The sequence below is a fragment of the Numida meleagris genome, chromosome Z, assembly GCF_002078875.1.
Source record: "Numida meleagris isolate 19003 breed g44 Domestic line chromosome Z, NumMel1.0, whole genome shotgun sequence".
Taxonomy (NCBI): domain Eukaryota; kingdom Metazoa; phylum Chordata; class Aves; order Galliformes; family Numididae; genus Numida; species Numida meleagris.
The window spans coordinates 42,008,529-42,031,488 of NC_034438.1; the positions used below are offsets into that span (position 1 = coordinate 42,008,529).

General features: G+C 41.7%; 1 protein-coding gene across 1 annotated transcript; it reads right to left on the bottom strand.

Annotated features, from left to right (window-relative positions):
• LOC110390078 (fructose-1,6-bisphosphatase 1) lies at positions 3,304-12,937 on the bottom strand. Its single transcript, XM_021381254.1, has 7 exons — positions 12,679-12,937; positions 10,366-10,528; positions 8,553-8,645; positions 7,367-7,510; positions 6,028-6,165; positions 4,672-4,791; positions 3,304-3,708 (listed from the first exon to the last, which is right to left on the bottom strand). The coding sequence occupies exons 1-7, from the start codon at positions 12,846-12,848 to the stop codon at positions 3,517-3,519; spliced, it is 1,020 nt and encodes a 339-aa protein (XP_021236929.1). The 5' UTR covers positions 12,849-12,937; the 3' UTR covers positions 3,304-3,516.

A 22,960-nucleotide genomic window follows, 5' to 3' on the forward strand; every position in this document is an offset into this window, starting at 1 on the left:
ACAGGCAGATTTTCCACTCCGTTCTCCATGGCAAGAAGGTAGAAAATGAAAATCATCTGGAACATTTTCTATTTTCTGTGATCTAGTTAAAAGTCTGTGAGACCATTCATATCACAGGACAAATATTCCAGAACACTTTTTGCCAGGACAGGAGCCCTGAAAGAAATTTCAAGAGACTTAGAACAAAACCAAAAAATAACATATTTACAGAGCTGTAGGGTAGCTCATGGTGAAGCTTTGAATGATGTGTAAACAGATCTGCTGGTTTAAAATACAACCATACTTGCATTCTGCAAGTTATTTCATCATCCTAGTGGCTCTCAGCATGAGGAGTTCTAAAATGCTCTTAATGCAAAATCTCCTTGCTGTGTACCACTGAGGCAACTAATCAACTCAGCAAATAAGATTTGTCGAGGGCATGGGCGTGTGTGTACTATGGCTTCTAACATTTGTAAAAAACATCACGTGTAGACATTCTTTGCTATTGATTCCAAGTGATCTTGTACACTGATCAAAAAGACAAAGTTCAGAACCGCTTCTAACGTTTGTTTTGGAGTTAGCAGTTCAATGGGTGCTCAGAGGTCATTGTTTCCCTCTTTCGTTCTTTTTTTTTTTACTGAAAACTTCTCAAATGCTTTCTACAGGTAGTGGGTAGTTCTTAGTAAGTACAGAGCACAATGCCTTAGGGTACCGCTTGAACAACACTCCTTCAGTAAGAAATGTACTTATGTAAGTATGTAACAAACACCAACTCTACAACCAAGCTTACCAGAAACATTACAGCCAACAGTGGAGTAAGAAGAGAAATAAATGAATAAATTTTGTCAGTGACAAAAGACTGGGCAGGAGGAAATCTTCACCCTGGTTGATCTTGGTCAAAATAAACTTGTGATAAATACTGTGGAGAATCCTCTAAATGATAAAAAACAAACAAACAAACAAACAAAAAAACCCCAAACCCTACAGTTAAGCTATACAAAATATTATTATTTAATAGGTGGAAGAGAAACAAATAAGATCGTTTTAAAAATGTGTGATGACTATAAGCCAGTCAATAAAGTGGAATAGGACAGAAAGGATACTAACAAAAAAAAAAAAGCAGCTTAATTTGACAGATCTGTGATTTGTCTCCTAATACAGTGATTACACAGGAGCCCTTGAGGTTGATTCCCACTGCCACTGGTGTATAGGCTATCCCTGTACCGTAAAGGTGACACCTCTTCTAACTGCTCATAAATGTTAGTTGCTTGGATGGTGCTGGCTGAAATTAGAGCTGGTGACCTTTCACCAAATGCCACAGTTCAGCATCTGAGCAGGGCAAGAGGTAGTGCAAGAGCTGAAGATGGATGCCCTGCCAAGGCAAGCCCTTCTGCACAGTTCTGATACACCCGAATAACCCTGAAAAGGATCTGGGGGTGAGCTGATGGAGGAGTTCTCTCCATAAGTGGCTGCACAGGAGCTCTTCCTATCATGGGTGCATATATTACAGACAGTAAGAAACAACTCTCAGGATGAAAAACACTCACTACAAAATGTCAACCCAGAGAGGAAAAAAAAAACACAAAACACTGGAAAATGTTGTGGTAAACAGAGGCAGTATTGCTTTTCTTTCTATAACCTTTCCCTGTTGCCAGTATGTTGTCTTAAAAATAGATGTATGCAGCCCAAGGATTCTTGAAGGGGCTGAGGGCAGAATACAGCTGAGGAGTTACTATAGCTGGATGTAATGGATTGCTGTTAGGTGCTGTCTGTCCTAAAAGTTGTGCAGTGGGCTGGTGAGGTACTGTAGTCCAGACTGGTGTGCAGAAAGCCAGAAAAAAAAAAAAAATTCTTCTAATTAGTGTATTATATTTATGGCTCTGAGAACAAATTGAATTAAAAACTTAAAGGTCTAAATAAAATTAAATATTAAATAAGTTATGCACTGCAGAAACAGTCACATGCTTTGCTCTAGGGGCAGTGTCCAGAACATCAGAGGGGTAGGTCCTTCCTAGCACCATGCCTGCTATGGATGGTTTGGTGAGCTAGGGGCCTCTTAAAGTGCTAAGGGATATGTGCTAGAGCCAGTAAACAGAGAAATGCAGGAGAAAGGGCCATGTGGTTCCCCCAGGAAGTGTTTCAGCATGGAGGTAGCATCTCCACCCACTCCCAGCACCTTCATTCATCCAAAAAGGAGAGAGACTCCCTCTTCCTTTTGAAATCACGAAGATAAAACAGATGCAAAGACTACATTTTATCTCTTCAATGAAAGTGGCTGGTGTCCAACCTGAGCAGGCAGAGGGAGCAGCGCTGGCCCTAGCATGAGCAAGACAGCCTGTGGAGAAAAGCCTGGGTCACAGGAGTGACTTGGCAGGCAGCAGTCCAGCTGTCCCACTTGCCTGGCCACATGGACCCAAGCCCTCTCCCAGCTGACTGCCTCCTTGTATTCCACACTGCAGCATGGCCTGCAGAGGGCTTCGTGCTGCTCAGGGCCAGGCACACATCTTTACAACACTGGAAGCTGGAGGACAGGCAGAGCAAGAGCTAAGAGCGGATAGTCAGGACTGTCCAGACCCTATAAGACATTTGGAGACCTGGACAGGTGGACAGTCCATCTAGCTCCCGAGCACCCATGTTGTGTTCCCAGCAGCATGCTCTGAATCAGCACATTAAATGTCGGCATGCTTTGTGGGAATCCTCACAATTTACTTCTGCTTACACAGCAGAATTCTTTCCTTCTGTGGTAATGCACATTCTCAAAATAACGCAAAGAAGATCAGGTGAGGGTTGCTAGTAACAGAGATGTTCTTTTTCTTACCAAACAACCAGATTAATTTCTGGCAATGATAGCCATACCATCACAACAGAATGGTACCAAGCTGCACATGCTCTTTCTGCAATTCAAAATCCCTCTACAAAATGTCTCATTTTCCATTTCCCATCCTTATGTACCTGGATCTGACAGAGCACTAACTGGCAGTATTAACAGGATTTGTCAGAGTTACCATACCCTGATGTACATATTTCACAAATATTAACTCTTGGTTAGGATAAGTCCACAGCGAAGTACTTGTAGGGCCTAGAAACAGTGTGTGAAATTATCCATGTTAGCCTTTAAACTTGTCAAAGAATTATGGAGTGGTCGAAAAAGGGTCACTCGGTGTAAGAGGCTGTAAGATTTTTAGAATAGGACAAAGTAAGATATTCTGGTGATAGTATCATTTGTTTGAGAAAGTTAAGTATCAATTAACATAGCACAATATTTTCTTGTAGCATCAGTGACTTCTGTATAATTAAAAAAAATCAATGAAGAGAACAAACACATTTTCCTCTCGCTTTTCTTTTAATGCTTCCTTTAATACAATCTTTTAATGCCTTTTGTTGTACAGTACAATTGCACTTTAAAAAAATCTTCTGAAACTGTGGCTTATCCCCTTTCTTCTTACGAAGGTCTGACAGTTCAGACTTGCAGTGTGTTCTTTGGTTTCGCTTTAAGGCATTCCTTCCCAACTGCACAGTGACTGCAGCAGGCCTACTTCACTTGGCTGCATGCTTTTTGACTATTTCCAGGTACTCCTTCACATCATCGGGAGATCCCAAGACAACAGGCACTCTTTGGTGGATATCCTCAGGCACTATATCTAGTATTGACTGATGCCCTGTTGTTGCTATTCCCCCAGCTTTCTCAATAACAAAAGCCATAGGATTGCATTCATAGAGCAGTCTCAGCTGTAAGACAAGAATCAAAATGGCAATGGTCAACCCAGACAGTGCTGACAATCACTAAACATAACTACTTGGCAATTGATTTAAAGCCAATCAACACTTGACTCCAGAATTGTGCAGATTTTTCCTGTAAATAAAGCAGAAAGAATGCTGGATTTGCTTGGTTTGAGTGCTTTCTCCATAGTTCATGTTTGCATTGTGCTCTTTACACAGAGATAAAGCTCATATGTAAGACACAGCCTTTAACAAGGCAGCAGATCAGGTAGCAAGAAAAACACTGGCCCTGAGTATGCCATTAGGTTTCTCTAATGAGTAACTGCATCTTATCTGCAACCTGAAGCAATAATTTATGGACAGTTACAAAACAGATGAAAGGTCTTTGCTGAATAAATAGTCACCCTGTCAGCCTCTAAAAGCATGCTTTTCCACAAGGGACTGCCTGTTGCCCTGCAGAGGCAGCCAGGCTTGGTTCCTCCAGATGAAGCAGCACCACTAAGAGCAAGAAGCAGAGATTTTTCTGTACAGCAAAGCTTCTCTTAAGGAGCACATTACATTTAAGCTTCTGATATCTCAGATTGTGATAGGAATCTCAGCATAGCGTGAGCCATTTATTTTGCTTTGTAATTTTTCACTTAGCTGGGGACACCATGGTTTGGGCAGAGATGGTATGACTGCTTAAATAGAACATTCCCTAACGCGTTCCTGCTAATGATTCACAATCTATATATGTTTGAATATAAAGAAAAATCAGTACAGTTGACACAGGCTAGAAGCAGCCCTAAATTGGTGTCTGACAACAGGTTGCTGTCTCCTGGAATAGTGTGCAAAGACTGGGTCATCTGTGCATATTAGAGATACAAGCTACCAAGTTGTAAGAATTACATTCTGGAATCAAAACACTGTTCCATGAGAGTGAAATATCAGTGTAATGCAACACCCCCTGTAATTGGACTCATGCAGATTTACCTTCCCTTTGGGACTTTTGGAGTTAGCAGGATACAGAAAGATTCCTCCATACACCAGTGTGCGATGTACATCAGCCACCATAGATCCTATGTACCTTCCACCATATGGTGAACTGCCATCCTATAGAAAGACATTCAAATAAATGTAACTTTTGAGCACATCGGGTTAGTCTTTTTTTTCCTTCTTCTTAGTGGTTGTAACATCTAACGCCTCCACACTGCAATTCATAGTATTCCAAGTAGCTTAGGTTAAAAATTCAGTGTCTTTCTCATTTTCTAATTGGGAAAATCCAAGGAAAAGGACAGAAGATTTCAGAATAGATGAGTGGTGGTGCCAGCAACAGAGTATGCTGCCCAGCTCTCTGTCAGTGCTCTAACCTTTGGAAAACACTGCATTTCTAGTAGCAAAGATCAAGCGGTGGGAACTGGTTTTGGGTTTTTATTCTATTGTAATGAGAAAGAAAAAAACTTCAAAAAAGCAAAAGAAGTGATCCTTAGTAATTATTTTAACCCTTTTGCTTCAGTTTTTACAGCACTTTTGTCAACAAAAAGTTGACATTTGACTACTAAAATTTGTTCCTCAACACACTGCAGATAGTATCTTTTAGTATCATTTTAGTATCTTGATAAACAGCACCTTAACCCTGCAAGTCACCAGAGGAGAATACCAGTCTTTGTTCAAAGCAAGTTCAGGGAGCCAAGAATGGAGATCAACACTTAACAATACTACATGTTGACACTGTTATCCACCTAATAACTGTAGTGAGAACAGAAGGAAGGCATGAGAATGGACATGCTTTTGTGGGTACTCTTCAGAGCTTCAGGCCTTCCAATACCAGGGAGCTGCATGACCACAAAGCAGACCTTGAAACAACATGAACTTCTCACATGAGAGGCCCCTGGGGACACAGCCAATGTTATCATTGAGCACAAGGCCAACATCCCTGCTCAGCTTCTCCGTCTAATCAGACACTGCAGTGGGGCAGCTGCAACCTAACATGCCTGTAGAAAATGTTTCTTCATCACTGGATGAGACTTCCTCTCTACTTTACCACTAAATGCCCGGTTTTAACCTCAAAACAGTTACTCAGGCCCCTGGCTAGGATAGAAAAATTTAAAAAAGAAAGAAGAAAAGGAAGAAAAGGCAGTGGTGGAGTGCAATACTGAAGGGCAGTGCAATATTCAATCACATCATCTGCTGCTCTAACTAGCAGTCCTACACACATGGATACATTTTAAATAGATAAAGAAAAAAACAGCTCTGGAACTTCATACATGAGAAAGTGACCGATGGTAAAGTAGGAATTGCTAAGTGTAGCTTGTCGTCAGAAAGCTTCTTTGAAACTGGATTTTTTACCTCAGGGAATTTCTTCTTCTTGAGATACTCAGTGACTGCAGAATCAAAGTATTTAGCATAGCCTTCATTGAGACTGTAGATATTCCCCTTCTTTTTGATTTTCACGTCCCTATCAACCAAAATGAATTCTCCAATTGCCTAAAAATAAGAAAGAAAATAATTTGTTGATGTTGTTTTCTCATTCATTTACAAAGTGAAAGCCAATCATATACATAGTTTAGGAAATAATTACTAGAGCTGCTACTTTCTTTAATGATTCAATACCTCTGAAGAAGGTGTTTGCTGTTTAGATGCAGTTTAGAGCAGGAATCCTGGTGTCATGCAAGCTTCTTTATACTACCATTCCCAGTTCTCTCTCAGTTTTCTATACAAAAAGTAACGCTGTTGCCTGTAAATTCATTTAGCTCCCCATACTTTTGCTAGACTCATAACAAAGGAATGGCTATGAAGAGTTCAGAAACTGAGAATGCCAGCTGAAGCAATGTGCAAATGTTTTCAAACAGATATTAATATATTCCAGTTTGTCCTAGCTTGGGCTAACTAGAAGCCTGAAGTCAAGAGATTCAGTCTCTGTCACCAAGGGCCGAGCTGTTTAGTTTTTACTGATGTAAATTTCTATGTTAGTGCTAAAAGCAAACAAAATAACTTTCACACATGCTCAAAGCTAAGTCTCCTATCTGAATATAAACAAAAACACATGCAGCTAATTAAGCTCTTACTTCACAGGGAGCATCACATTATATTTCCAGCTTCTTGACCACTGCAGGTTCTAAAACCTTAATGCAGGCAGGTACCACTTACTGGTTAACTCATAACACAAAGACAGGTTATTATAGCAGAAGGTGGTTTGCTGTGGTCAATATATCTTTGATTTTAAAACTTATACATCAATGCGTTCTACAATGTCTAACACATTCACACACATCACTTACTCTTTTACTCATAATGGTAAGATCTGAAAACATAGAAGAAAGTTAAGGATCTCTGCTTCAACAGTTTACCAAGGCCCTAGCATTAAGAAAAAAGACATAAAAAAGAAACTCAGCTGCATTCTGCATTGCAGAAAGTAGCTTATTTTAAATACCACATTATTTGACACACGTGCTGCATATTTGCTTCACTGACTTGACTGTCTTCCCGTTGCTGAATCACTGACTGCAGCAGGCAGGTGGAATGAAAAATCTCTTGATCTTAGTTTTGACAGGCAATGGAACATACTTCATTTTTCCACATCAGCTTTAATTTGAAAATTGCTCCTTTGACCATTTGGACGGACAAATGTGTCTTACAGACAGTACCTGTTATCCCTAACTAATACGCAAGCAGAAGACATCCTCACCGGATCAAGCATAAAACAGTTGACACCTCCAGCAGAAGTGGCCAGTACCAGCATTGTGGCACTTCCATAGAGAGCATAACCCGCTGCCACAAGATTACGCCCTGGTTGTAAAGCATCTTTCCCAGTAGGTTCATCAGGGGATATCTAGAATAAGGAGCACAAAAAATTACTTCATTTTTTTAATCTGGTATATAATATAACTGGACTCTGAGATAGGGATAATCTACTGCATATCCATGCAACAAATAGCACAAATGCTTGCATGGCCTACAACTAGGATTCCTAATGGATGTGTTTTATTATTGTATGCATTACATATAATGCACAAATTATATGGAAGAGACAAACACATTCATCTAGAAATGCTCTTATATAAGCCTTGTTGGAATGCAGGAATCAGGAAAGGATTAAGGTGATAATATAAAGCTGTGCACCTCCTTGTAGGTGATGATGAACACAGCTAGAAGCAAAACTCCAAGGCATAGTTGAAAAGCAAGCAATAAACATGACTTATGGAGTTTACAGCTGAGCAAAATGCCTAGGGTTGTTTTATTTTCCTCTGCTTCATCAAAAATTGAAGTTGAAAATAGTTACTTTGAGGTGTGTGAGAACATAAACAAGATGATTAAAACAGACAGTTGGGTGTGTTTTTATCTGACTTACTGTTTCCCCCATCTTGTGAGATGTAAGTCCAGTATTTCAGGCTTTGCAGACAAGGTTTCTGCCTTTCAGAGTGAATTAGACACTCAAATGCACATGCCATATTTCAGCTCTGGCTTGCATTTAAAGCCTGTCCTCAGGCTAACATAACTATTAGTACAGAGAAAAAGAAAACCTGAAAGCACATTTCCCATGTAGATAACAATCACATGGTATTTTGTCTCAAGAAAATTATTTATGAATCTAATACCAGCTATGTTTGCAAGGGGTGACTCCTCTAGCTGACTAATTAAATATCAGCAAGGCTTCCATGTTCTTCTAATGTTCATCTGCTAATATAGTGATGCAAATCCCTTACAAATCTTTCATAAAAGCATCTGAAAGAGCAGATATAACTTACAGTCAGTCCTGGAAAGTCTCTTTCACAAACGAGTTTAGACAGATTTTATTAAATTTTCATATAAAATTATATTTAATCCAAAGGTGCACAATAATAATTTTTTTTATCCTATGGGAAGCATTTTACCTTTCTATAGATGCCAAAGATGGTCCCAATGGAAACAAGACAGTCAATGTTAGATGATCCATCCAGAGGATCTATGCAGACTATGTATTTACCCTAAAAATATAAAACGGGGAGCAGTAAGATTAGTGACATTATTTGCCTACCTCCTACAAATGAAAGTATTCAGTAGATAAGTGTTCTCAGACATTTCCAAATTGATATAAATTATAATGCTTTTATAGATTATGAAGGAATTCTGTAACTGGAAGAACTCTGACTTGGATTTCAATCTTGATTACAACTGTGATTTGTGCCACAGTAGAATCTGGGGAATCCTTGAAGTAAGTAACAGAAGATGAAACAGCAAAGCTGGTTTTTGTATTTAATTTTTTTTTTAATTTAAAAGCTACGTGATTAGTTTAGCTTCATATATCAAGTTAATGCTCATCCATTTTGATAGACATCCTCTAATATCTACTATTTGGGCTACATTTTCTCATCTCTAATGAGACTGCATGCCGAATTTTAAGGAAAAAGACAAGATCTATTTTTTTTTATTAAGAGCTAAAATTAGAGGGATCAAAAATTACTTTAACAACTGACATTCAGAAAGTATATATTTTACTGTATATTCCACTTTAAACAGCTTAAGAAAGTCCTCTGCTCAGAAATGGACAGGACCTCAGAAATTACTGCAGCCAGTTCCTGGTTTTACCCTGTGGGCTGGGTGCTCGTTCCTTCATAAAGAAGTGGTTTCTGCCTATGGCTGTATTAAGGATTCTTGCAGACAAAGGAATCTGCCAGGACAGGGAAAACAGCTGATTCCACTGTACTTTTTATATAGTTCATTTTTCCCTTATCCTCTCCACAATCACTAATAATCATGCGTATTAACTGTGTTGGCATATTTGCTTTTCATTCAATTCAATCCTGTATGCCAGAAACCTTTTTAAACCCAGAAATGCTATACTATGCTATCACATGGGTAGGAATTCTGATAAAAGCACCGTATTAGATCACATTTTGTTTAAAAAAGGCACTAACATTGGGCCTTGCTCTGTGATCTGTGAGGCTCTGTAATCACATTTATTCAGATCTAAAGCAGATCTAAAATTCACCCAATGCCAACACAATCAATTTCAAAAGATTCTCAGCAAAGAAGGAAAGAGACAACTGCTTCGACAAAACAAATGTCCTACTTTCTAAATTATATTTATTGTTTCTTTTCTCTAAACTTTTTGCTCAGATTTTTTTTTTTTGTACACGGGAATATCGGCCAGCAAAAAAAGGAATTACCATCATTCAAGAAGTATATGCAGACTAGGAAACATAAGTAAGACCAAAAAGTCAAAATGATTTTTTGTGTCATTGCAACATCTTATTTTCAGGGCCTCTGAGAGAATTTGCCTAACCTGGAGAATTCAAGATCTGATCTGCAAGAAGCAGGTACTCAGTGCTTTACTGATAAAGCTCCTTTACAGAAGCGCTGGATGGACTCAGAGCACAGCTCCAGAGATCAGGAGGAATAAACATGAATATCACTTCCTCCGCAATTAGGAAAAAGTGGGGGAAGAAAGAAGGTGGAGGGGAACAATGGAGAAAACAAACATAAAAATCCAATCTTGGGAACAGAAATAGCAGACAGGACAAATGCGGGACAGAAGAACACACGCACCTACAAAACAAATTAACTGAAAACTGATTGTATTTGTATATATGGAAAAGTACATGTTCTCTGAAATTTTTAACTCAGTTTCGATTTCCCACATTTGAAAAGATACAATTGTAAAGATTGACCTGAAATTGAGTACTGAAAATTTTTAAAGCTACCAACCCTTCTGTCAGCTTCCACTATTACAGCATCCTTGTTTTCTTCTGACACAATAACACATGTGCTGAAGGATGACTTGAGCATGTTAATCACCAAATCATTGGAAAGGATGTCCAGCTTCTTCACCTGATCTCCTGTCACATTGGTAGAACCAGCGATCCCATACCTAAAGCAAGGCAAGGAGAGAGCGTCCAGTCAGAGGAGGGCACTGCAGCTTCCAAAGCACCCCTTTTCTGACAAGATTGTGTTTGTACAAGATCCCGCAGAGCAAACAGTACTGACAGGTGATCTCTCAGGTTTTTGCACCTGTTTTTTTTTGCTGTCCGATGGATCCTTGCTGAGACCTGCTAATATTACTTGTATCATGAAAAAACTAGAAGGCACTGACGTACACAAAATAGGGAATCATCTTTCAGTAGTCCCTGAATTATAGACAAATATAGCCAGAGCAGGCTGTGAAGGCTGAATTACAAAACTGCATTCCTTTATATTAACTATAAAACCTAAATGTTGACCCTCCATCCTATTTCCACTGTCACAGCCGCTTACTGTAAAAGCTAAGATTTTGCTAGAAACTTTATACTTAACAAGTAAATCTGACTGTGCTACTTACGTTACAACTTCTCAATGTAGTTTGCTCTTGGTTAGCAGTTCCATGTGCAAATTCCGAAACAAACACTTTGCTAACACACAAATCAACAATTTTACGGTTCAATGTTTTCAGCTTTTCACTCTAAGTAACAAATATTTCTTTGGGAATAAAACTGAGAAACACAGGCACAACACAAATAAAGCCCTGACAGCTAATCTGAACTACCCTGTCTGGAATCAGGAAGTACTGGGTGACCTTGTGATAGGCGATATTGAAAGCGTTCAGAAGAGAGAACAGGAAGTTCAGCTCTCAGCAGAGAAAAACAAGACCCAGCTCTGCACACACTGAGATTTCTCTTATGTACTTCAGCCATCTTATACTGATAGGTTTGAATACTGGTAATTCAGTTTTTTTGCAATAATTCTGAACTTCGGAATGCAGCAATGTGCTGTATGCAGGAGACAAAGAAAAAGACATGCCATGTCTCTCCATGTGTCTGTCCACACCTGTTTCTGCTACGGCACCTTGAATGTTTTTTTGGCGAATGTGAAAGTGTTTCTAGACAGTGTTGTACTTCCGATTCTAACTTGGGAGAGGAAGGCAGGGAGTACACTCCATGTATTCACAGCAGCTACAGAAAGTAACCAAAGTTCTGGGGGCTGGGAGAGGATGTGCCCAGCGTGCAGCCTGCAGGGGACGCAGGGCACAAACATGGAGCCTGTGGCAACTCAGCACAGCAGCAAAGGGAGACATGAGGAATGGGACCTCTGCCATAACAAACGAGGGCACAGGTGGGAAATGCTGGTCCTCAGTGGTCAGCAGAGCAGGTGCTGGAAGGGGATAGCATGTAACAGTGAGAAAGCCATGGCAATCATATAAAAGCAGAAGTCAAAACAGAGCAAAATAGTTCAAAAATGTGTAAAGTGGAATATCCTCATTGTCTCCTGGCATTGCTTCTATTTTATTAACTTCACCAGACTTTTCAGCTCTCTGACAGTAAAAATATGTTTTGTAATAAATACTACTCTGCATTACCTGCATCTGTAATATGTTTTCCACTACATAGTGTGTATGTAGCACGGTACTGCTACATCTTTCATTAATCACTGAAGCAGTTTATATCGACAATACAGTGATTTATATCAGTGAGAGGAGTAGTTATCTACAATAGTTTTGCTTTTCTTTTAACACCTTGTGAGCTCTGATTTCCTCTCAACGCTCTTGGAGCAACGCTCCTTGGTGTCAGCTCTGCTGGCTGCCACAGCCTGCTCCTGAGGAAGGCTTTCAAATCCTCACAAACTCACATTGCTACAATGCGATGGGGAAAAAAAAATTAACACAGCTTGATGAGGCGCCACATAGCACAAAGCAGTGCTCTGATACTGAGTGGCTGACTACAGTGAGCAACAATCCCGCTTCTACTTCACTAGACTTTGCCTTTCAGCCTGCTCCTTTGGTTTTCCGGTTCAAGACACCCACGCCTGGTTGGTGAAGGTCTGCGTGCCTCCATCAGCAGCAGGATCTGCTAAAGGGACCGAGAAGCAAGTAACACAGCCCACTCCTCCTGGGAGGAGATGCTGTCCGAGATGCTGCCGCAGTCCCTGGAGGAAGGCGGGAAGAGCCTGCGGGACGGCAGTGCATCCCGATGTTTTAAGGCCATCCCACCTCCCGCACAGCCCGGCCGGCAGCCCCGACCCCTGCTCGGGGCAGGCGGTGTCACTCACAGGTTGGCGATGCCCGCCTTGCGCACGGCAGTGGAAATGGCCTTGACGGCGGTGCAAAGAGAGTTGAGGAGCTGCGTGAACTCCCCGGTGCCTTTCGCCCGCCGGCCCTCCTCCATCACGAAGCGGGTCATGGTGATGACATTGGTGTCGAAGGCCGAGCGGTCCGTCATGCTGCCCACGCAGGTCGAGAAGCACCGCGATCCCGCCACCGTCTCTGCATCTACACCCGAGCTCGAGACCGCGCCCCTCCGCCCGCCCCCCGCTCCGCCCACCCCCCGCTCCGCCCCCCGGGGCCGACCGCGGCCCGTCGTGTTCTGGGGTAAGTGCTGCACGTCAGAGTGAGCTGCTGTTAGCGGGGCAGCCCCGCGGGAGTAGCGGCCCCAGGCTGCAGGAGCTCAGGGGGCGTTTGGTCACCGCTCTCAGACATAAGGTTTGGATTTTGGGTGGTCCTGTGTGGGACCAGGAGTTGGTCTTGATGATCTGTGTGGGTCCCTTCCAACTCGGGGCGTGCTGTGATTCTATGAAGTATTGTTGCAAAACAACCCCAGGAACTGAGACCCTCCTGAATCTCACTGCTTCTGGTTACAGCCTTCTGAACTGTGCAGTAAAACCAAACAATACATTTCGCTGCTTATTTGATCAGAAAAATGCACACACTAAACCCAGCTTGCTCAACAGTTGAGCCCAGGCACAACCTTTCTCACATTTAATCTGAAAAATACAAACATTGATGTGAGTGATCCACTTGTTGCAGCGTAGAGTTCCTCTATTGCCCATAATTTGATATTTACATTATCTAAAGAGATGAGTCCAAGAAATTGTGATTACTTACACTAGTTATGATTATCCATGATTTGGAAGGGCACAGACTTAGATGGTAAAACTGAAGCCACAGGATGAAATAATTCCAGGTACTACAAAAGGCAGGGCACATCTTCACGTGCATGTATGCTTTCTTCTATCTATACCTTTCCTACACCAGCGGTATGCATAAACATCTATTACTTTAGGTGCGCACAGCTTTGGCCTAATTCAGACATGCCCAGCATTACAGGCAGGCCTAAAAGCCATAGATTTACAAAGGTGTTGTTCTCTTCAGAATGGGATGATTCAGTACTTCACATTCCAGACTAGAATCACAAAGATGTTTCTTGGAGATGCTGGTGGATTTTGGAAGTTTTATAAAACATTATTATTAGCTCTTTACATCCATCTGTCCAGATGTTTGAGAACAATTAATAGCAAGCATCCTGCAAAGTTTGGATGAGAGGACTTAAACTGTGTAGAAACAAGTAGGCCAGAAGAGCGTGGAAATAGGAAACAAAACGGAGAAGTGTTGATCTGTGACCTTAATTGTGAAGACCCTAACAAATATACCAGTAACCTAACCTAACCTAACCAGTAAGAAGAGCTATACTTCTGTATAAAATAGCAGTGGTCTGATCAGAACAGTTGCAACCTATGGTTTCACCATCTTTACAGTTCTCAGGAAGATCTCTTCTAGTTCTGAGAGAAACCTTTGCCCTGTTGGTGGTGGTGAGGTGACTGTGACAAGAGTTTTCTCTTCCATTCCTACCATGGAAGTCAGGTAGAAACAAGCAAACTGTGAATTGAGAGAGTCATTTGAAAGAGTGCTGGTTTCATAGTGGTCCATCCAGACGTGCATTTCCACTGTGGAGAGGTAACTTAATTATTTTTTGCAGTTATATCATGTTCATAATTTTTTGAAGTGAGGCATTGGCGCAGTCTGCCCAGAGAAGCTGTGGATGCCTCATCCCTGGAGATATCCAAGGGCAGGCTGGAGGGGTTCCTGGGCAGCCTGATCTGGTAGGTGGCAGCCCTGCCCATGCCGGGGGGTTAGAGCTATCAACGATATTTAAGATCCCTTCCAACCTAAGCCATTCACTGATTCTATGATCTATGAAATCAAGGGAACATGTTTTCATGTCCATGGTCCTAGAGTATGCCCATACATGGGTCATTTCTGGGATTCTTTATCATGTAGAAAGTGGAATTCTTGTTAAATAACTAATATCTAGTAGTCAAGGAGAGACTAGTTGTGAGAATGTAAAGTTAGTGTTAATGTAAAGCACTGTAAGTCTAACATTCACACAACTTTTCAGACAGAATCTGCTCTGTACAGTTTGTTCCCTTCTATGAGAACTGGCTATCTAGAGAAGACATATGGCTCAGTTTTTCTGCACCACCTAGACAACAACATGAATATATCCTGAGATGATTCTGATCAATTCTCAAATATGCACTTGGTAAAAGAGAACTTAGTAATTTTACTAGTGCCGTAGTATGGGCATAATTCTTGCCTCTTTGTCAGTATTTTCAGACATCTTAATGCAATGCCAAAAGATCATAGAATCATAGAATGGTTTGAGTTGTAAGGGACCTTTAAGATCATCTGATTCCAACCCCCCTGCTATAGTCAGGGATACCTCCCTCTAGACCAGGTTGCTCAAACCACCCTCACAGTAAATAATTTCTTCCTAATATCTAGTCTAAATCTGCCCTCTTCCAGTTTAAAACCTTTTCCCCTCATCCTGTCGCTACCTGCCCTTATAAAAAGTCCCTCCCCAGCTTTCCTGTAGGCCCCCTTCAGATACAGGAAGGCCGCAATAAGGTCTCCTTGGAGCCCTCTCTTCTCCAGGCTGAAGAACCCCAGCTCTCTCAGCCTGTCCTCATAGGGGTCTTGCTCCAGCCCTCTGATCATCTTCATGGCCCTCCTCTGGACCCTCTCCAACAGCTTGATGTCCTTCTTGTGTTGGGAGCCTCAGAACTGGACGCAATACTCCAGGTGGGGTCTCACAAGAGCAGAGTAGAGGGGGAGAATCACCTCCCTTGACCTGCTGGTCACACTTCTCCTGATGCAACCCAGGATACGGTTGGCTTTCTGGGCTGCAAGTGCACATTGATGGCTCATGTTGAATCTCTCATCAATTGACACCTCCAAATCCTTCTCCTCAGGGCTGCTCTCAAGCCATTCTCTGCTCAACGTGTATCTGTGCTTGAGATTGCCCCAACCCAGATGCTGGACCTGGCACTTAGCCTTGTTGAACTTCATGAGGTTGACATGGGCCCACCTCTCAAGCTCTGGATAGTATCCTTTCCCTCTAGTATGTCAACTGCACCACTCAGCTTGGTGTTGTCTGCAAACTTGCTGAGGGTGCACTTGATCCCACTGTCCATGTCGGCTAAAAAGATGTTAAATAACACCGGTCCCAATACTGATCCCTGAGGAACGCCACTCATCACTGGTTTCCACTTGGACACTGAGCCATTGACCACAACTCTCTGAGTGTGACCATCCAGCCAATTCCTTATGCACTGAGTGGTCCATCCATCAAATATATTTTTCTCCAATTTGTTGATCAGGATGTCATGCAGGACAGTGTCAAATGCTTTGCACAAGTCCAGGTAGAGGATGTCAGTTGCTCTTCCTTTATCCACTAATGCTGTAACTCCGTCATAAAAGGCCACCAACTTTGTCAGGCATTACTTGCCCTTGGTGAAGCTATGTTGGTTACCACTGATGACATCATCTTTATTTTCTGTGTAATGGAATTCCGTACAATGTTTCCGTAAAGGCCTTTCAGGAGAATCTGCTCCATGATCTTGCCAGGCACAGAGGTGACACTGACTGGCTGTATTTCCATAGATCATCTTTTTTTTCCCCTTCTTGAAAATGGGGGCTATGTTTCCCCTTTTCCAGTCAGTGGGAACTTCACCAGACTGCCATGACCTTTCAAATATGATGGACAGTGGCTTGGCAACTTCATCCACCAGTTCCCTCAGAACCCAGTGTAAATAACAGAAGCAAAGTGGGAAAAAAAAAAAAAAAAAAAGAGAGAATGCAAGTGTCAGAAGACTGTTGGACTGCAGAACAATTATTTTTATATCCTAAAACACATGATAATTCCTGCAGCAACCATACTCTGTGGTAACTAAAAAACTAGTATAGGATTAAAAGTAGTCTGTACGTGTTTTGAACTTTTCCTCTAGAAATCAGTAGTTAAACATTTATTGAAAACGAATTTTTGTCATTTGGGAAGAAAGGTCAGTGCTGGTTGATTAAACATTGCTGAAACTGTCAGTTCTGTATGGAAGAAAACATGGTCTTATTTGTGAACAATGACATCCAACTAGGCATGGCTCACAGCTGATCTAGAGCTGTAATTGTGCAAATCCACAACATTTTTAAACATATTATTATTATGTTGAGAATAAGACATACAGTAATTCCCTGGTCCTTTATTACCAAGTTTGCCTCTTGTAGTTTCAAGTGACAGCCGAAAGGGCAATGGGAATAAAGGGCTTTCAGAAAGGCTTTTTTTTCCCCTGAAGTAAGAGTGTCCACCTGGGAAAGGGAGACACAGACACTTGTGCAGAAGTCTGGCAGACGTGGAAATTTCTTTTCATGTGGGTGGTATGAGAGTCAGATCTAACAGTCACAGGGTGATAGCTAACAAATGGTGCGTCTATCTCACTATGCCATGGTGAGTGGGACTGGGACACTGTGAAGGGGATGCATAAGGCTGGTCATCATTTGCTGCAAGAAGTGGACCAGAGAAACTACAGCAGTACGTACAGAGCTTCAGGCAAGGGAGAGTGTCATGCAGGGAATTCCCAGGTGGATTTATATCCAGGCAATCAATCTTTCTTCTTTTTTTGCTTCAGTTCTTTTCTCTTACTTGAATTTGGCATGCTGGGCCAGCATCCCAGAGTATTTATTATGACTGCAGTAGCAAAGCACATCACATCTGTGGACACAGGTGAAATATACCAGAAGGCATAAGCTTAAAAGGAATGTAATTATGAGTACAAATCAAATAAAAATTAATGCCTAGTATATTAGCTACACAATGGGATTAACTTGATATCATGTGTTAAATTACTTTGCCAGTTGAAATGGAAAGCCGATATCAATATAAACGCTGCTGTGAGGGATTTCCAAGCGGTGCTTGTACACTGCCCTCCCGTGGAAGCAGTGAGAGAGCACTCTCAGTGTTGTACTGTGAGGCTGGCTCTTCCGAGAGCCCATTTGGACTTCTCTGTAAGCTGACAAAGCATGTAACATGGAGACAGTAGGTGCTGAAAAGAAAGTATACATGCATCTGAAAAATAAATGTTGAATTGTAATTCTTATTCTCATTTTTAAAACTTTGTTATTTATCCACAAGATTCTACCTTCTAAATGGAGTAAAGAGTATGCTAACTTCAACTACTCATGCTATCACTTCCCATCTTATAAAATGTATAAGGTAGAAATATGTTAAATAATCATTGCAAGTCTACATTTACAAGATTCAAAAACTGCTGAAAACCAGAAGAAGTTTCAGTGCACTCCGTACCAAGGTAATCAAATGGTAGAGATAGTATTTTCACTTTTCATTTTGCAGGAAGAGTTTTTATCAACATAATGCCATGGTTACATGATATGATTTCTCAGTACAACAATCAAATGGAAAAAAGTAGCCTTTCTATATTTAAACAGGCAACCTAAAAATACAAGAGGAATTGCCAGAGGTAGAACACGTTGGAAAAGGTCAAATTCTCTGCTCAGACCCTGGTCCTAGGGCAGACTCTGTATCATTAGTGTCCTTGCATCTCTCATTGCCAGGTTAAATAACTAGTTATGTCACTTCACCCCAAAGAGAAATCTGCTCAGTTTTTTCAGATCCTGTTGCACAATTTATATGAATGGTAGCACAGAAGGATCAGCTGTGAGGGTCTGACTTGAGCATTTGTTTGGCTTTAGTAATTTTACTTTTGTACAGAGTTTCCATATAATCACAGGTGTTTACCATCACAATAACCAGTCTTTTATGAAATTACAGTGGTTGGCCTTTCCAGCTTTATTTGCAGTGTGAGGGGATCTGATCAGAAACTATTGTTGGTGAGATATAGACTGTAGAGAATGATAGAGAAATGCAGCACGATGTTCACAAGAGTCTTCTATCGTGTAAGCCTATGAAATATGTGGCCAATAAAGGAGATTGATTGTTGACAGTTATTCTCTGTTGTTCTTTACAAACTGTATTCTGTTACATGAAAAAAGTACAGGCAGCAAAGATATTTAAAATGACTTCTAACCTCTACATTTTTAAAATTAATTCTATCCATAGCTTGCATCATTTGCCACAGCTTCTAAATTCTGATTAAGCATCAGCTAATCAGTATAGTTGTTTTGTGATATAAAGAGGCAAGCAGAGAAGATTGAGGAAAAGAGATTATCCTGGTCCAGAAAGGAAACCTGTGTTTCCCGCTGGCTGATTATGTCAGGAATTTACACAGTCTGAGACAGAAGGAGCAAATAGGAAAAAGAAGCACTTTCAAAACAAGTAACTGCCCTTATAACCTTCTCTGTATTTTCCCTCTCGTGCTGCTTACTTGATACTTCTTTGATGACACAACTGCAGACTACACAGGGGAGAGAGGGGAGATGCCAAGCACACACTGGGTCAGCTCCGGATAAATAGCAAGAAAGTTCAGCCCACGCAGCTTGATCTCCACTGTGAGGTGGTATGACTTTGAAATGGGAGTGAGAGGGAAGTAGAAAGAAACCTCCTCTTCAGATCACTATTCAGAATCCATTTGGTGATAAGGTGAATAAACAGCAGCTTAATCTTTTTCAGTTAACTCATACATAGCAGTAGATATATATAGCTATGGATAGTGATGAAGTCCCGATCTATAGTTAGATTTTTTTCTCAGTTTCCCATCATTGCTGCAAGTAGCCTCACTTTACCAGTGGCAGTAGTAGCAAAAACCTTTCCTTTGAGAATACAGTCTTGGATGTGTCGCCATTGTGTTCTGTCTTTGTACACAGGGACCTGGTCTGATCTACAGCTGGAGCTCACATGCAGCAGCGCAACACAGAAAAGACGTCATCAGGCCGGACTGATGAACATACTGTATAACTTCTTCCTCACCTTGCATGCTTTTGTTCTGATCAAACAATGTGTGTTAATACTAAATTCACCTGTGCATGAGTACATACATACGGTTGAAATGGGAAGGGTAATTTTTCAGCCTGCTTTAGAATTTAGTTTCATGACTCATGTCAGCATGAATGGGTGTAGGCTAAACAGCAGCATTTGCTTTTCAAATCTGCTGGTGCAGTTCTCAGTGCCAGTTCTTCACACAGCATAAGGTCGATAATAAAAATGCAGTATGTGTCGAGGGTGGTGGGAAACTGGCACAGGTGGCAATGCTAGAGTCAAGCTTTTGATTGCTCACTCTCTTTGGGAAGTATATTTCAACTTGCTAATCCTCCAGTTTCCAGACATGCTGGATCCTCATTTGCTTTAGAGTACGAGGAATGGAGTGAGGTCTGGCAATCAGGTCATGGACTCTGATGAAGTTGTATAGCAAAATCATTTATTATCCATGTCTACAGGCTTTTATACCTGCGCTGGCTTAACTGGGTCATTTCCCACTGTTCTCTATACCCTGAAGATACATATGCAGATCAAGCAGTTCACAATCATGTTGGACATAAATGGTTACAATCCCTGACAATTGTTGCTAAGCTGTAGTTACTTTCTCCCGTGTATTCCAGAGATGTCCTTCGTTCTCAGCCTTGCTTTCTCATGCTGTTTATCTTGCTCCACAGCTTCTGCTCTGAATAGTCTTTCTTATATTCCCACAGTGACGCACATGTTTCACCCTGGATTCAGCTCCGCAGGGGCAGCTGCAACTGTGAGGCAGGCCTCCTTCTCCACTCCATTCCCCTCCTGCTCCCTGCCATCTGTGACTGGATTAGGAATGCTGTTTTAATGTCAGCTGGGATTGAATTGTTTTCTTTAGAGTTCCTGGTATGATGCTATGTTTTGGTTCTAGGAGAAAAACAATGTTGATAGCACACCACTACTTATAGTTGTTGCTAAGCAATGTTGCACAGAGCCAAGGCCATTGCAGCAAAAGGCCCAAGGAGCTGGGACGGAACATCAAGCAGAAGGAATTTTGAAGGTGGTGGGAGTTCATCGTTTCTTCTGCTGCTCAGGGGGCTAGTTGGGCATTGGTTGAGAGTGATGAGTAATTGCTTGTGCACCACTTGTTATATATGTTCATATATATACAGTCATAATCATAGAATCATAGAATGGCCTGGGTTGAAAAGGACTTCAAAGATCATCTAGTTTCAAATATTTATGCTGGGCTCAGTGCAAACTTATTCCATAAGCACTGCCTGCTCCTCCAGCTGAATTAGTGAATATTCAAATACATCTCTGTTTTTTAGGCAACTTAACAGGAAGCCATGGCCCAAACCCTGGGGGAGTATGATGCTGTCACCCTAGGAACCTGATAAGAATGGCAGAGGCTGCTGGTTGAACCCATTTCTGCAAGGCTGAGGATAGTAGTATGGACACAAATGAAGGCAACACTGACTCTGACAAAATAGCCCTCGTATTGCAATCTCTTACTGTCCGAGACAAATCTGAACAAGAAGTAAAGGAGCTGTCCTGTTGCAACGCACACGCTGAAGTCACCCGCTGTACCAATATGGTTATCGCGTAGTGCTTAATTTATTGCAATTCGACTACAACATTTATAGAGCATCAGGTAGGCGTCGCGCGCTACAACACTGCTAATTGGACAGCGGATATCATCACATAGGCATTCTTGCAGTTAGATAGTGGTTAGCAGTCCTGTAAAGCACAACCTGGAGGTGTAGATGTTTGACCTTGCAACACAGCAGCTGTTCCTCATCTCAGGCCTCCAAGGACACTCCAGGGATTACTCGAGCGTGTTCTAATAAATATGCCCACTGTCCATCAAATACTTTCCACACTGTCCTGTGGTCTCATTCCTGTTTTTTTTAAGGAAACAAAATGTTACTATATTCTTTTTGTAAAGCAACAAATTAGTAGTCAGTGCTTGAAGAAGAGAAAAAACACACAGTCACAGCTCAAACTCAGCAGGAGCTGTAGGCCCCTGCTTCTCTGAGCATATCAGAGGAGCCTTGACTGGCTCGAAGACCCTGTGATGCCCAGCCAAGATCTTGCATCCATGTGAGACGTTGTCTCTAGCTGAGCTGTGAACTCTGCAGTGGTCCTTAGCTAGGACCTCTTCTTTTTAAATGGAGGTGGCACCTTCCCATTGCAAATAGCAGTGTTTCCCTGCTCCCCTTACACTCTAGACCTAGGAAGAGGTGTGAGCTCGATGCCCTTATCCCATGAGACACTGAAAAGTTTATTAAACTCAAGTTTTAAAAGGATCAAACAAGATAGATATGTTCCACTTTTCAAAGGACCACGAGTTTTGCAGAGCTTCATACCTAGCAAGTTTAAAACCAGTACAAACATTTCCGTATGGTTTTGCAAGATACAGGTATGCAAAACTTGAGAATTACCTTCTACAGGTCTCAAGCCCAACATTGTTTCAGTCTAGCTCTGTTTATCTGTTACATTTTCTTTGATGGCCATTGAGTTTCAAGTGGCAGCAGAGTCCTGAGTGGAAGGGCAGCCTCCTGCGCCAGTCAGGGTGCTGGAAGTGTTGGAATCCACAGCTTCCAGTGGGGAGGCTGAGACAGAGTTACTCAAACCACTGTTGGAAGCACGCAGTCTAACAGCATGCTCTTGACAGATGAAATACATGACTGCAGCCTTTGTAAGTAGTATCTGTCCAATCCGCCACCTGAAACAACAGTGTGGCATTTGGTAATTGTCAACAGCCATCCAAAAAACTTGGCACAAGTGCTGAGAGGCTTAATGCTGCCACCCTGTACCTCTCTGAATGACTGAGTGACACTGCAGAAGGCCCAGAGAAGGAAGAAGCAAGAGCAGAGCAAATGATTCCAGCATCCTGTCTCCAAGGAGAAGCTAGAAATACAGCAATTAGGGATGAAAAGGGTTTTTCATGTTGCCGATATTCAAATGACCACTCTCCTGCCATCTGCTCAGAAAAACAGGATATTCATCAGAAGAACATAATCGTAAGAATGTAGGAAAAAATGAAGTCTAATCATAGAATCACCAAGGTTGGAAAAGACCTACAAGATCATCCAGTCCAACTGCCTGCCTATCACCAATATTTCTCACTAAACCATGTCCCTCTACGCAACATCTAAACGCACTACCACCTCCCTAGGCAAATGTTTAGTCTTAGGCACTTCCTTCGAGAAAAAGCTTGGTAGCAGCAGGGACCGCCGTGCAGCACCAAAGCAGGGCCGTCAGGTGGCAGTGCTCCTCTGGAACAAGCCCCGCTGAAGTAGGGCTGGGGCGCGTTAGGGGAAGAACATAATTTTGCAGCAATGAATGGAGTTGCTGGC

Excerpts from the sequence above, each read along its gene's own strand:
- LOC110390078 (XM_021381254.1), bottom strand. The coding sequence starts at position 12,848 with ATGACGGACCGCTCGGCCTTCGACACCAATGTCATCACCATGACCCGC. Across the intron at positions 8,646-10,365 it reads TAGTGGAAGCTGACAGAAGG|GGTAAATACATAGTCTGCAT; the intron begins GTTGGTAGCTTT and ends TTATATTTTTAG. Across the intron at positions 6,166-7,366 it reads ACTGTTTTATGCTTGATCCG|GCAATTGGAGAATTCATTTT; the intron begins GTGAGGATGTCT and ends TCTTATTTTTAG.